Source organism: Panthera leo, chromosome D3, assembly GCF_018350215.1.
Source record: "Panthera leo isolate Ple1 chromosome D3, P.leo_Ple1_pat1.1, whole genome shotgun sequence".
NCBI classification, from domain to species: domain Eukaryota; kingdom Metazoa; phylum Chordata; class Mammalia; order Carnivora; family Felidae; genus Panthera; species Panthera leo.
In genome coordinates, this window is record NC_056690.1 from 66,924,872 (window position 1) to 66,940,010 (window position 15,139).

Sequence of the window (15,139 nt, forward strand, 5' to 3'; positions counted from 1 at the left end):
GAGGGACGGCAGGAAGGCCCGCCTCGGCACTGACCTCGGGGCATGTCCATGGGGTTGAAGCTGGCTAGCAGGTCACGGCACCACTGGCGGTCACCTTCCACCTTGCTCAGCCAGTTGTTGCAGTTGAAGTAGTAGCGGAGGTGAGGCCGCTTCATGTCGGTCACGATCACACGATCCAGGTACCAGCTGGCGTTCAGGCCGGTGTTGTCATGCTCGATCCTGGGGCAGAGGCAGACACCTACATGTCATTGGCAGCAAGAGATGACACCCTTCCACACTGGCATACCCAAATGTTCACTCCAAAGAGAGGTTCCCTCATTTTGTCGCGGTCGCTTTCCCCCTCGAGCCTCAGTTTCCTCATCTGCAAAATAGGAATACCTTGCAAGGTAGATGTGCCTATTAATGAGTGTTAACGTTGTGACATCACCTGCAAGGTAATATTGCCTTCCACGGAAAGTCCAGGATTGCCCAGGCTTGCGGCGGGACCATCTTGAGCTTCACTTCTCTCCCTGATCCCCAGACCCCCAGAGACACCCAGACACTCCCCCTTAGTCTCTCCACCCAGAGGATACCCTGTAGCCATCTACACTGATGTTGCCTCACAGAAATATCACATGAGCTGCGTGTGCGAGCCATGTACATAGGTTTAGATTTTCTAGATATCTAGAAGCAAAAAAACAAAAAAAAAAAAACAGGTGAAGTTCATTTTAATAATACATTCTATTTCATCCATTTATCGTTTCAACATGCAACCGTGTGACAATTTATCAGTGCAATATTTTATATTCTCATACTAAGTTTTCAAAAATCCGTTGTGCTCATATACGTACGGTGCATCTCAATTTGGAGTAGCCACATTTCAAGCACTCAGGAGCCACATGTGGCCAGGGGCTACTGGATTGGGCAGCATAGATCCACACTCTTCAAAATCTGGTCCCCCAAATTTCCTGCACTTCTGATTGTGCCCCTTATCCTTGGCAATCCCAGTTTTTTCTCTGAGGTCAGTTTCTCCCCCAGACCTTGACCCCTGCATGACCTCACTTTATGCCAAACATCACCTCCCTGTGCACTGCAGTGGGGCCTTATCTTTGCAGGCCCTCATGGGACAGACACAGATCACAGCACCCAGCCCCGATGGACCGATGACCCATGACGTGCCCGAGGATGTGTGCCTCTGTCTGGCACAGAGCCCAGCACCTAGTGGGACCTCAGCATAGCAGTTGCCTTTCCCCACAGCAAAACCCTCTTCCCGACCCTCCCCTTCCCTGTTTGTCACACCCTTCCCTCACACACCAGTGCCGGGGCCCTCATTTGTCCCTTTTTTCCAAGAAAGACAGTGCATGGTCCTATACTTTCTAGTGGGAGGAAGACAACTTAGGACTGAGGCAGCCAGGCCCTAGCCTGGATGCAATCAGACCCCAGATGATGACATTCTGACAAATGGGCATGAACTTGAATGGGTGTGGGTCGTAGGGAGGGAGGAAGGAGGGGGGAAAGGAGGGCTATTGAAGACTCTTCCTTGGCAACCAGACTGATAGAATTATCCTTCCCAGCACACTCACACAGACGCCCCCAGAGAGAGGCAAGCTCTGTGTCATAAGGCACCCTGCAATGTGACCCAGCATCTCTAATACTTGCTGAGTGCCAGTTACCGTCTGAGCACTAACTTGTTGAGTCCTCCCTAACTCTAGATGGTAGGAATCGTTATTACAAATGAGGAAACTGGGGCTTGGAGAGGAAACGCCCGAAGTTCCACAGCTAGCAAATGGAAAGGCAGAAGTTTGAACCAAGGCAATCTGGACTCAGAATCCACTCTTAACCACTATGCTAGTGCCTCTTAGAGCATATTTCCCAAGTTTGTGAGAAATTGTCTTAAGTAGTCTCGACACAGAGAAGTGAATCTCTAATGGGCAAGTTTAGGGAGCCATGACTCAGCATGGGTGGGAAAGATCTGGGCCTTCAGTCACCCCTCAAATGACACCAGGGAGCAATTGACATCCAGAAAGTGTCAGTAGTGACTTCAGTTCCTAATCTACTGGTTTTCATCTCACTTCCTTCCTGGTCAGGGGCCAGATTCTGACCTGATTTTGTAGATGAGGCCCACGTTGTTGGTTCTCACCCGGAAGACGTCGACATTGGCTTTCTCAAAGGCAGATTCACTCCTACAACGAACACGTGCACACTTAGTAATCTGCACTTGGCTCACAAGCCTGGGAGGAGAGCCAAGGGCTGGCATCCCCCTTCTTCCTCCACCATCCCAGTCCTGGGAAGTGCTATGAGTAACCACTCCCATTCTGAGACTCCTTTCTGACAGAGGGCAAGGTCGGTTACTACTCGTTCCTTGCTTTCACACTCAAGTTCTCCTGTGATGTTTGCCACGCATCACTAAGGCAGGTATGGTGGGCAACAATTAGCCCCATTTTACAAACAAAGTAAACTGCCAATTGATTGCAGATCTAGGATCAGAACCTGGATCCCCAAAGTCATGACCCAATGCCCTCTGGCTGCTCTGCGTTGGGACAGCGGAGGAGGAAGGAGGCCATAGTGAACGCCATGGTGCTCTTGGGTCTGCAGGTTCCTGGGCCTCTCCTCACCTGCCTTGCTCTTGCTGGGGGGAGTGGCAATGGCAGCCCCAAGCGGATGCGGAGCTTGGGTGGTGGCCCATGGTCCTGCCATTCCAACAAGAAAGGAAACGCTCAACCAAAAAACCAGCAACCAGGGAGGCAGGCAGTGAGGGAATGCGTATCTGGCATCACAAAGACCGTGTGAACAGAAGCAAGTACACCTGAGATGTTCCTCGACGAGCTGCCTGGGTGGGTCCAGACTCTGGAGCATCCTAGGTTGCATCAGCTTAGACACAGGAGGGCTGGAGCAGCCTCACCCGGAGTCCTCCGGGAGCAGAAACCTGAATCTGGCACGGACATCTGCTGTGTCCTCTGTGTGGGCTCAGACCCGGCCATCCAGTTCCACTCACAGCTCTTCCTGCCCACACAGCGACGCCCTCACAGGCCGGAGAGCCGTCGACCTCCCCCGGGGCTTCCAGCCAGGGCTCCCGTCACCAGCACCAGCCCACGGGAAAGAAAAGTGTGGAAGACAAACACATATAATAACTAGGCCATCACTGTGCTTCCAAATAAAGACAGAGGGGAAGAGCCTTCCCTCTAAGGCAACAAGGCTCAGACTTGGTAACAGAAGGCCTAGAAGTTCTGCACACTCCAAAGCTGTGGTTCTCTGCAAACAGACCCACTTTAGCAAATAGTCTGTCCTGAGAAGTTTCCTTCAGGTGGGCATGTCGTGAGACATGAGGCCTAAGGTCCTCCAAAAGCAGGGCAGATCTCATAAAATTAAGTGGAAAGTGTACACTGAGGGGTGCTTGGGTGGCTCAGTTGGTTAAGCATCCGATTTTGGCTCAGGTCATGATCTCACGACTTGTGGGTTTGAGCCCTGCATTGGGCTCTGTGCTGAGAGCTTGGAGCCTGGAGCCTGCTTCGGATTCTATGTCTCCCTCTCTCTCTGCCCCTCCCCTGCTTGCACTCTGTATCTCTCTTCCTCAAAATAAACATTAAAAAAAATTTCTTTAATGTACCCTGAGGCAGCCTTGTTGGGGGGAAAGAGGCCCCCAAGTTGTGGTCTGGGCACCAAGGGGGAAGAGGAGAAAGTGATGGAAACTTCTGGCTTTTTGCTCGAGTGAAAGGTCCCCTTCTCCGGGGTTGCTGCACATACCTGTGAGAATCTTATCTCCAAAAGTGATGAACAACAACCCCATGCTGTGCTGCAGGGTAAGAGCAGATGTGCAACGACGTGGAAAACACAGGAACGTCAAATCTAAGCACCATCAGGCTTGTGTGGGTGGGATATAAGGAAGTGAACAAGAGGTATTTTCAACCTATGAGACCAGGAAATAAATGTGTAGAATAGACAAGGGTCTCTACACCAGATAAATACCCTAAGAAATAGCCACCCTGGGAGGCTGTGAGGTAGAATATTACGCAGCCACCAAAAACTCCCATTATAATGTTAATGGAACAGGACCAGGTTTATGATATGGGCTTAAAAGAAAAAGCAGTTGCAAAAGAAAATGTAGGAATACCACGGGAGGCCAGCTGCTTTTAAAAACAATGAAGAAGAAGGATTTATACAAAACATCATGTCTCGATGGTAAGAGTATTATGAAGTGTTGCTTATGTTTTCTGGTCCGTGTATGTATTTTCTAAGTTTGCCGAAGGGAGTACATCTAGATCTGTGATTATGCACACGGCGACAGGTCCTGTCTCCACAGCCCCCCATGCCCCGAGGCCAGCAGCTGCCTGGGCTGAATCCTTGGGGGATGAGTTCGAGGCTTGTCAGGCTTCATCTGCTGAGCTGCCTGGAATTTGGAAAACAGCGAGTGCCCATGAGCAGGGGAAGAGGAGGGTGATTTGGAAGGAGAGCAGCTGGCGTCCTGGGGGGGCCTCTGACCACAGCTCCTTCTGGAGAAGCACTGACAGCTCCCTGTGCCCTGCACAAAGGCCCTGAGCCCAGGGCCAGGGAGAATGTGGATGCGTGCGTTCCAGCGTGTTTGTTAAATAGTTGACCGCCATGCTTCACTGTCTCACGGAAAACAATTTGTGAAAAGCAAAGCGGAAGGAGGGGGACCAGGGGAGAAAGAACTACCAGTGGGGGCAGAGGGTCTCAGGACCACACCCGAGTGTTCCAGGGCATCACACAATGTGGAGTGATTGTCCGCAGTGTCAACATCTTCCGGCAGACGAGCGGAAGGCCTTGTGAGGGCCTGTCCTCAGAGGAACGAAAAGAAGGACTGTGGAGACAGGCCTACCCGGACTCTCTTCTTGCAGGGAGCGGCCAGGATAATCCCAAACAAACCCCCAACTGCAGCCCACCGGGGTCAGATGCCCGAATCCCCACGTCTGGGAAGTCAGAATGCAATGCCGGTGGGTTTCAGAAACTGGAGGTGAGGCGGAAATACCAAAGCATGGAGGGTCCCCTGTCAAAGGAAACATTAGAAATGCAGACCGCTCGTTTCTTTGTGGAGACCGTGGCTTCACCGGGGGTCCTGGCCACTCAGCAAATGAAGCGTAATGCAGTACCCAGCCCCCTCCCTGTCCGTACCTGCCCATTCAGCGGGGACCCCTACCCAGGAGAGGCTTCACAGGCTGCACAGGGCATTTTAGCCGCCAGCCTGGCAGGGCCAGCAGGCTAAAATGCCAGGCGTTCTCTGACACTCAGCTGGCGAATTCTCAACAGGAGATCCGTGTTCCAGAAGATGCATGAGATCCCATCCTTTTGCCATATTCTGAACATGTGACCCAGTCAGTGCTGGGAGTGGTCCTGGGTCACCGGGAAGGGCGCCCAGCATATGGGGGCCTTCCTGTGGGACCCAGGGCTGTTGACACTCAGCTTGGTCTGGGGTCGGGGCGGAGCTAACAGAGGATCAAAGTGAACACGTCACACTCTTTGCTGCCCAAGAGACGGGCCAGTGTGTACAGAGGAATTTAGACACTAGACCATGAGGATAAGCACAATCAGCATGTTAACCTCAGGCACCAAATAATTGCAGCAGAATGATTCTGTATTGGGAAATAAGCATGCTGATAAGCCATGTGGGAGGTCCTGGGGCTCAGGAGAAAAGGAGGAAGACGGAGCAGGAACAGAAGGGAGAAAAGAGAGGATGTAGGCGAAGCGGGAGAGGACGGTGGGGTGAGGGGACAAGACCAGACGCTGTGGAGAAAGCAGCCAGGAAGAAATTCCAGGATAGGCAGTCGTTTAATCTTAAGATGAGGGAGTCTGTCTAATATTCCATTTTAAGTCATTTGCTTGGCTGTGCTGGGAACTCCCTCTGGTGCCCTGAGTATTGGTGAAGTCTGATGCACTCAAAAACACCTTGTAGCCCGTGTGTACGTGTGTGTGTGTGTGTGTGCCCGTGTGTGTGTGGCAGGGGGGTGGGGGGGGTAAGGCAAGGAAAAGGAGCTCAGTTCCAGTTGACATGCGAGTTGGGTTTGGGTGACACAGCGTGGCAAGGAGGGACCAGCAGCAGACAGCGAGATGAGAGATTCCGAGCCAGACCCCAGGGCGAGGGTGGGGGTGAGGGTTGGGCTGGAACACCTGCATCTAAATAGCACAGAGCACGGTGACCTCTGCGGCCCTGGCGTCCGGGTCACTCAGGCAGCCTGGGATTCCTTGGAAAGCGGTGCTCCCCTCCCAGGCCCAAGGTCTCCGTCTTGAACTGAATGCATCTTAGATGGCGAGGACTGACTGTGTCTTTGCAATTCTCTCTGCAGACATTTCCCTGGGGTCTTGCGGCAGCCAGATTCATCCTTCTGGGCCGCATCGTAAATCGGGCCTCTGCTGATCAGCTTGCAAGCAAGGCCTGCCACAGCCTGTCCTCCCCTCCTGGCCCCTTGCTGCCTCCATGTGTCTGCAAGCTGTTCCCCGTGGTCTAAACTACCTTCCTCCTGCCCCTCTCTCATCTGAGTCTTTCCCTCACCCAAGGCCCAGATCACCTGCCCTTCCCTATAAAGTCCCACTCTGGCCACCCTGACGGTATGACACTTCCTGAGCCCTGGCTGTTTGCCAACAACTAGGAGAGGGGCCAGAGGGATGAAGCAGACTCCCCTCATCACCCCTCCACCTGGCATCGCTGTGCATGTCACCTCTCCAGCCTCCCAGGACATATGCTGATGCTACAAAATGAGACCATCTCTGAAACCACCCACTCCCCATAGGCTCCTGCAGAGCCCTCCAGGCCAGCCTGCCCGGAGTCCTGGCCAGACTTGTGCCCCTGCTGCCCCACCCGCAGCACCACACGGGTACGGGAGAGACCGCGGAGTAGCAGGGGGAAGGGGTGTTGACTTCTGTCTACGGGGCTGGCGGGAGGGCCTGCGCGTGACGCCCGGAGACCTCCCGGCCCTGCTCGTGTCTTAGCCCCTCTGCCATGAGGCAGTCCCTTCCACATTGAGAAGGAAGGCTGGATCTCACACTCCTGGAAACGGGGACTCAGGGACAAACCTTCACACCAGCTCATGAAGGGTGACTCTGGGGCCTTCCCGAGAGGCTGTTGTGACAAATGAAAAGGCCGAGGGGGAAGAGTGAGGGCACTAGGTGCAAGAAAGTGGGAAAGACAGTGAGAAATGACCATGAAAGGAGAAAATGGCTCTTTTTGTTTCAAAAGGGCAGGCTGGGGATGCTAGAAACCCACTTGGCTGCATTCCCAGGGCCTAGTGGCTTCTCCCTAGAACGGTGTGCTTGGGGGAGGTCACATGGCAAAGAGGATGGACATTTCATGTCTTCCCTTTACCGTGCCCACATCACTGGTGAGAAAGACTTCCACAAGCCAGTCACTCTGCAGTGTAAGCGGTACAAGAAGGCGGGTACCCTGTTCTGCAGAAATGGACAAAATAGGACGTTATGCCTGCCTCGATGGGATCGCATTTATACCACAGCCTGCGCTCAGGGTAAACCTGGGACACGGGGCCAGGTCAGTCTGTGAAGCACAGAGTTCGGGGATCTCCTGGCCTGTGGTCCCCACCCCTCTATAGCCTCCCCGGCCCCCTTGGAAATGACGACCTGGAAGCCTGCAGGGGAAGCTCCCACGCACCCTCTGGGCCACAGGGCCAGCGCTTGAGGAAAACGTCCACATCAAGTACCTGGGGTTTGAGGACCAGCTTTACCATCTAGGAGCTCCATGGCTCAGAGCTAATCTCCACTCCTCTCTAGGCCTCAGTTTCCCCATGAATAAGTTGAAATAAATTTAGTGGTTTTACAAACTTTTCTTGGCTATAGAACTCTCGGTACAAATAAAATCTGACTCCGAAACTCGGTGGGTAAGACAACCATCAGTGAGCTACTCTGCAGGAAGGATGGGGGCACGATGGGCCCAGAACCAACGGACCGATCCCCGGTTCCATTCAGCACAGATTGAAAACCAGGGCCTAGACCACGCCTGCAGCCCCCGGGAAGCTCTAGAACTCTAGAATTCCGCCAAAGCGTTCCCATGTTTTGCTCTGGGTATATCTGTGTGCGCCTGTGTGCGGTCGGGGGACAGGGTCCAAACAAAGAGGCAGCAGCCCCTGCTGTCAATGGATCACAAATGATATGGGGAACACAAGGCGCACACACGAACACATACACAGAGCACGTCTACACAGACACGCACACGAGCACACATGCTAGTCTATACGGCTGACTCGAGTGTGTGTTAGCAGGTTTAGTGTGACATTGGGCCCCTGGAGAGACACAGGTGCAGAGCACTTTAAGCTCATGCTTCCTTTGAATGCATGCTTTTGTTTCTTCCTCTCAACTGCCCTGTAAGTTTGGTAAAAGGGGAATTCTCACTCCCAGACGCTAGATGAGGAAGCCAGGCCGTTGGATGCAAAGAGATTTGGCCAAAGTTACATGGCAACCACGTGGTAAAGCTGGGCCTAGACCCAGGTTTCTTAGTCCTGAGTGTCCTCTCCCAAAGCAAGGGACAGCTAATAAGATCCTGGGGAAGTCAGAGATCCAAAGTGGGCGCTACTTCTCACAAAAGCCAACAGGGGAGCTAAGGAATATTGGCTGGAGATCACTGGGAGAGACCTGGTTGACAGAGGCCCCGTGCCACTTAATATGCCTGTGGACACACGGGTCTTCTCCCTGGGCTCCAGAACGGCACCAACCCCGACTAATGGCCCGTGACCCCACTAAGGCCAAGTTGGTACTCACTTGCTGGTGAGGTGGAGCTTGGGAGAGAGCCCATTCTCTCCGAAAATGGTGATGAAGACATTGGCATCTGTCCCTGCGCCACGAACATCCCCCGTGGCTATGACCACCTCGTAGACTGGAGGAGAAAAGAGAACACATCACAGGCTTCTGAGAAAACCCAGAATCCTACAGGGGCTTGGAGAAGTCACAGCTCCTGCCAGCTGTGCAGAGGATATCCAGCCACAAAGGCGTCTATTCTATAAACCCCGCTCCAGCCCACAAGCCACTGAGCCAGGGTCAGAGCCACACCAACTCCCGTGTAAGACCCAAACCTCCCATTTAATGCCACACATTCATCTTACAGGTGAGGAGCCTGCAGGCAGCAGGGAAAGCCCAGGTCACATACCACTCGGTGTCAGCACTAGAGCCCAGCCCAGGGCCTCTGGACGCCTGGTCTGTGATCTTTCCAGCACGGCACTCATGTGCCTCCTAGACCTGGCCTTCTTCAGAGCCTGCACCTGCCCCTCACTCTCCTCTCTGCCCTCTACAAACACAGCTGCATTGCCAGCCCTCGTCTCCCGTGAGCTCCCAGGCACTGTCATCACAGGCTCCAGACAAGGCATCCCAGAGCCGAGCAGAGGTTTGTCCAGTGTCCCTTCTTAGCAGGGGCACTGATTTCCCTTCTCTGAGGTTCCTAGAACCTTGTGCTGTTTGCTGTCGATGCCTTTTCTCTTGAAGTCCCTGGTTCTGATGAAGGTCTCGATCAAGGCACTACAAGACAAGAAAGGAAGCAGCGGTACATTTGCACAACTCCTTGTCTCTGGGGACAAACAAATCCTAATTCTTCATAGCCTACACCACAAGGGTGCCTGATCTGTACACAAGCCCTCCTTGGACGACTCCAGGGCCTGAAGCGTTGCCCACACAGCTTTGCACGTACATAAGGGCCTTTCCAAACTGAGGGTCCACAGAAGAATGAGCAGGATGGTGGAAATCCCAGGACCACATCACATGCGAGAAGACAGAGGCCTGGAGACGTGTGGTTTGGAGAAAAGGAGAGTCTGGGGCACGAGAGGGATGAGGAAGCTGCCTCAAAAGCTGATTTCAAGGGCACACAGCTCCTTCTTCAACAGCACACTGGCCATAAAAAATGTGATAAATTGGACTTAGTGAAAATTAAGACCATCATGAGAATGAAAAGGCGAAGATATTTGGAACACATATGGCTATCAAAGCACTCATAAGCAGAAGATATAAAGAAGCCATACAAATAAATAAGGAAAACAGATACCAGACTATTAAGGCAACAAATTGTTTAAAAGATAAACACACGCTTACAAGAAGACCCAGACATTCCACTTTGGGTATTCACCCGGGAGAAATAAAAACATGCCTTCTCAAAGACCCACGTACAAACGTTCACAGCAGCTTTGTACATAACAGCTCTACACTTGATCTTAGCCAAAAGGCCGAGAAGCGATAATAATGGCTCTAAACTGGACACAGCCTAAATATGCAACCGCAGGTGAACGGATCAACAAATCGTGATATAACCATACGACGGAATCCTACTCAGCAACAGAAAGGAGTGAACCACCCTTATATGCAATATAGGTGAATCTCAAGCAGGTTATGTTGAGCAAAAGAAGTCAGACACAAGACACTGCACACTATAATGCCATTTACATGAATCTCTAAAAAGACTAAACTATTTTAACAGAAAGCAGAACACAGCTGCCTGGAGTTTGCAGCATGGAGAAATGACTGAGGAGGGGCTCAGGGAACTTTGGGGGATAATTTAAATGCTCTATACATAGATTGGGCTAATGGTTACACAGAGGTATACATTTGTCAATGCCCATCAAACAGCACATTTAAAATCGATACATTTTGGGGCGCCTGGGTGGCTCAGCCGGTTAAGCATCTGACTTCAGTTCAGGTCATGATCTCGCAGCTCATGAGTTCAGGCCCCGCATCGGACTCTGTGCTGACAGCTCAGACATGGGGCCTGTTTCAGATTCTGTGTCTTCTCTCTCTGGCCCTTCCCCTCTCGAGCTCTGTCTCTCTCACTCTCTCTCTCTCAAAAATAAATAAACATTAAAAAATTTTTTTAAATAAAGTAAAATTGATGCATTTTATTAAAAAGTAGTTACAGTTCAATAAAACTGTGTTTCAATAAAATTGACAAATGGGCCAAAGATTTAAGTAGGCAAGTCATAGGCGAAGATATCCAAATGGCCAATAAACATATGGAAGAGTGTTCAGCATCACTGTTCGTCGGGGAAATGCAAACTGAAATTACAATGAGATACTACTATATCCCCACCAGAATGGCTAAAATTAAAAAGACTGACAGTGCTAAGTGTTGGCAAGAACGTGTCCTGATCTGAATGGTAATTACCCAAGCACGAACATACCTGAAAAGTCATCCAACTGTATCTTTGTGAAAGTTTTATACTGTATATATATTATACCCCAATTTAAAAATTTTAATTAAAAAACTTAATTCAGATGGCCAAAGAACGATCTTGCGGAGGACACATATCCTGGGGAAAACACAACATTCCGTTTGGCTCCAGAAGGGACGACCCCAACGAACAAAGTACCCTCCCTGGTCAGCACAAAGAACCATCAATGGCACCATAGCGTTGCTCCTGGCACAGAGCCTGGCACGTGGGAAGTGCACAATAAATAATTACCTGGGGGAATGAATGAGCAAATGAATGTATCAATCGATGAAATGAACACAGACTATGGAACTCAAGTGACCGATATCTGACCCTCAATTCTACCATTTCTGGCTATGTGATAGCAACCAAATTTTGTACACAGCCTCCATTTCCTCATCTCTGAAGCAGGAACAATTTCTTCCTTGAAGGACTGTGATCAGGATTGAATCAAATAAAACAAAATTTTCAGTGTTCGTTCTCACTGACTCCAGCACTTGCACTTCGAGGAACTTATCTTACAGACGCTCTTCCACAGTTGCATAAAAGATATGCGTTCCTCAAGTGGTAGACTTCCCTCATAATCACCACCACCATCATCACCATCATCCCTATCATGGTCATCATCATCTCCATTGCCAGCATCAAAGGCATCATCATCATGCCCGCCATTATCCCCATTAAAAATTCTCAGGGAGGCTGCCTTGGGATATTGTACCGCAACCGATGCCGGGCAAGCCTGTCTGGGCCACACAAGAGGAGAGGGTCTCAGGGCTGGAAGCGTGTGCCGGATGGCCCCCAAGGTCCCTTGGATCTCAGGTTCTGAAATGAGTCACACTCTTCCCCTCATGGCCCTGTCCGAGCCAGGAGACAGACCGATGCCGGGGCTCAGCCTTCCCTCAGAGGATTGACGGAGCCCCTCTGCTCCCACTGGCTGTTGGCGAGCTCCGCTGTAGCCTGGAGGTGACCTGAAGAACAGAGAGGGACACCGAGGCCTTTCTCCTTTTCCTCCTTCTTCTTCCCCATCCCACTCCCCAACAGTCTCCCAATAATGCAAGACTGGAGTTCAAAAGAGTGGGAGGCGTGTTGTTCTAGAAGCGAGAGAGTAGCAGTGACCACGAGGGTTCAGCATGTGACTACCATTAGCAGCATCCATGTTTACTGCCAGTGTCCTGCACCTGACTGGGGAGCCTGTGCGCCCACATCTCTTAGAAATGTCAGCGTTACACCCACCTCGCCTTGCTCTTCTCCAAGCGCTGGTACCACAGTCAAGGTCAAGCTGCGCAAGAGCAAGCACGAGCCAGACCAGCTCGATTCAGATTCTGACTGCGACTTGGTAGCTTTGTGATCTCGGGCGAGTTATGTAACTTCGCCATGCCTCAGTTTCCCCATCTGAGAAAGAGGACAAGGACCCCACCTGCTCCTCGGCTGGTTGTGAGGATCACACTGGTTAGTATGAGCACAGTTCTCTCGATGTGCCCGGTGCACAGAGCGCCGTTCCGTCTGGCGGCACCGAGAGGTCAAGGGGGGACTCGCCTTGAGAAAGGATATTTTAAACTCTTGTTCTCTCTCCCGCCTGTGACTTTGCTCAAGTCACTTAAGTTCTCAGGACCTCAGTCCTTAACCTGTGAATTGGGACTGATCACACCTGCCTTGACCGTTCTCAGGAATCTTCGAGATCAAATGTGAGCACAGAGGGAAGAAGGCTTCACGAAGGGTAAAAAGAAGAGCAAACATGTGAGGGACCAGATAGTCACACAGGCGTGCAGAGCCCCTGAACAGAAGTGGACAGGGTGGCAGGTCCGGGAGCTTTGAGAATGTGCTTCCCGGCAGGCAGCCATGTGCACTGGGGAGCTGAGAGTACTTGCCGAGGGTGCTGCACCCACATCCAGCTGCAAACACTGGTCTGGGCTTGCGGTCCCACCCCTGCGCTGGGGGAGGGCGGCAATGCCTCACTCGTCCAGGCACATCTTTTCTTCCCGCAGCCCCCACTCCCCGCCTCCACCCCAGGAGGCACCCGGGACATCCTGCCAGGAAAGGGACCCCAGCTGAGCCACGGCCTTCAGGCAGCAACCACCTTCTCTGAGCCTGGATCTGTGCTGGCAGCTGGGGGAGGAGTGAGGACAAGGGAAGGAGGGCCCCACCTTCATGGAGGGCCGTGTGGCTGAGGCTTAAGAGGCTACAACATGCCAGGCTTGCGTGAAATAGCGGAACAATGAAGAAGTGGATGTAATCAAGGAGTTCCCGGTGGGCTGGGATTAAGGAAGGCTTCATGGAAGAGGAGGACCCGAGCTGGGCTTTCAAAGTTAAGATAGGAAGAGGGAGAAAGGGGAGGGTGAGCCAGTCCATGGGCAGGCACAGGGCAGGCGTTCAATCGGTATTTGGTGTCTCAATGGATGGACGGGTGAATGAATGAATAGGTGAGTGAATGAATGAATGTGGTGCTTACAGGGACTAGTGAGCCACTTTGGAGTAAGCACGGAGAATTTAAATGCCTTCAGGGGCCAGGCAGGCAGCGTCCATGGGCGAAACGGACCTAGTCTGAGCGACAGGGAGCAGTGGAGACTGTGGTGTCCACAAACTGGATGTCCACAGCCTACAGGCGTTCACAGGCCAAACCTTAGAAAACATGGTAACGGCAAAAAAAACCCTGAACACCATTAAACCAAACCAACGACAACCCTCTGTGGGCCAAAATTACCTTCTGGACCCCCGATTCTGCCCTCTCTGATTATCTGGCAAGAAGGTGGAACCCTTCAAAGCAGCCCCATCCACCCTGATCGGCGGTGGGGGCGGGGGGTGCGCAGAGACTGGAAGAGCAAGCCCCAGGGTGCAGAGCAGTAAGTGTCCTCCTTGCTGAGCCCCAGGCCCCATCTCCACCGCTGTGGTGACAGCCGTCCCCACCCCGCCAGGCCAGCCGTGAGGGGTCAGGCCTCCCTCTCTCTCCCCTCCACAGCCCGAGCAGGGGCTCTGGGCCGTCAGACCACAGGGTGGAGGCCAGGTTGGAGCCTGGCTCTTGGGAGGCATAGGACTGGAGAGCGTGGGCACCGCGGTTCGGGTCTATTCTGTGCCACTGAGACATGACTAAGGGCAGCTGGCCTCAACTCTTGTACAGGGGGCAACCCCGTGTGATGCCTGCCCGGTCACTCCCGGCGACGATGCAGCACAGACCCAGCAGGAGACTCCGCGGGAGGAGCCGGGTTGGAACCCGCATCTCCTCCTCCAAGCGCAGGAAAGGGCCCCACACAGCCCTGCCCGCCGCCCGCACCTTTGGCCTTGTAGTACTCGTGCTCCAGCTCCTCCTCGTCGTCCTCTGAGGCGTAGTTCAGCAGCTCCTCCTCGTACAGGGCGAGAAAGTCGATGTCTTTCTTCCTCCTCTTTTTCTTTTGGGGCATCATCTTGCCGGCTGCCCCTTCCTGGCACTCGCAGGCTGACGGCACCCACCACTTCGCACCCTCCTGGCCCCGAGGCCTTTTCTCCCTGAGCTCTGGCACCCACCCCTGGGTCCCCTGTGTCTACAGCCCCCTCCTGCTCCCCTGTCCTCTCAGGCCCCTGAGCAGAACCCTGTGCCCTATCTCTGCCCTTCCTGTCCCTGGCCCCTCTCTCTGCCACCCTGTGCACCTGCCCTGGGGTTTCTCCTTGGGCCTCATCTCTTATTCATGGGGACTGCGGGCACGCTGTCTTCCTTACCCCGCCCCTCTCCTCCCCTCATGGAGAATCAGGTGACATCAAGCCCTTGGCATCTTCTCCCACCTGGCCTCACAGCAAGGGGGCCCCCTGGGGCCTCTCCAGGTCACCCCAGGGGTAGGTGGGGGCCTCCCCCATGGAGATCCCCTAACCTCACAGCTAGAGCTGTGAACAACGTCCCCAGGCCTTGGGGCCCTTCCTAAGGAGGGCACGGCCTGGAATCGTCTGAGCTCCCAGGACTCAGAGGCCTCTGTTTCTCTCCATTATTCATGACCTCTGCTCGCCTTACAAAGCAGGCAAGGTTCTTACTGGATCCTTCTCGTTCCATC

At 52.9% G+C, this 15,139-nt stretch overlaps 1 protein-coding gene across 1 annotated transcript in view; it reads right to left on the reverse strand.

Moving 5' to 3' along the window:
- LOXHD1 (lipoxygenase homology PLAT domains 1) overlaps positions 1-14,714 on the reverse strand; it is a 162,447-nt gene extending 147,733 nt beyond the window's left edge. Inside the window, exons 1-4 of the mRNA XM_042910747.1 lie at positions 14,392-14,714; positions 8,698-8,812; positions 2,082-2,162; positions 35-219 (exon numbers count right to left, since the gene is read on the reverse strand). Coding sequence (XP_042766681.1) covers positions 35-219; positions 2,082-2,162; positions 8,698-8,812; positions 14,392-14,521 — 511 coding nt within the window. The 5' untranslated portion in view covers positions 14,522-14,714. The remainder of the gene's footprint in view (positions 1-34; positions 220-2,081; positions 2,163-8,697; positions 8,813-14,391) is intronic.
- Positions 14,715-15,139: the final 425 nt, after the last annotated feature.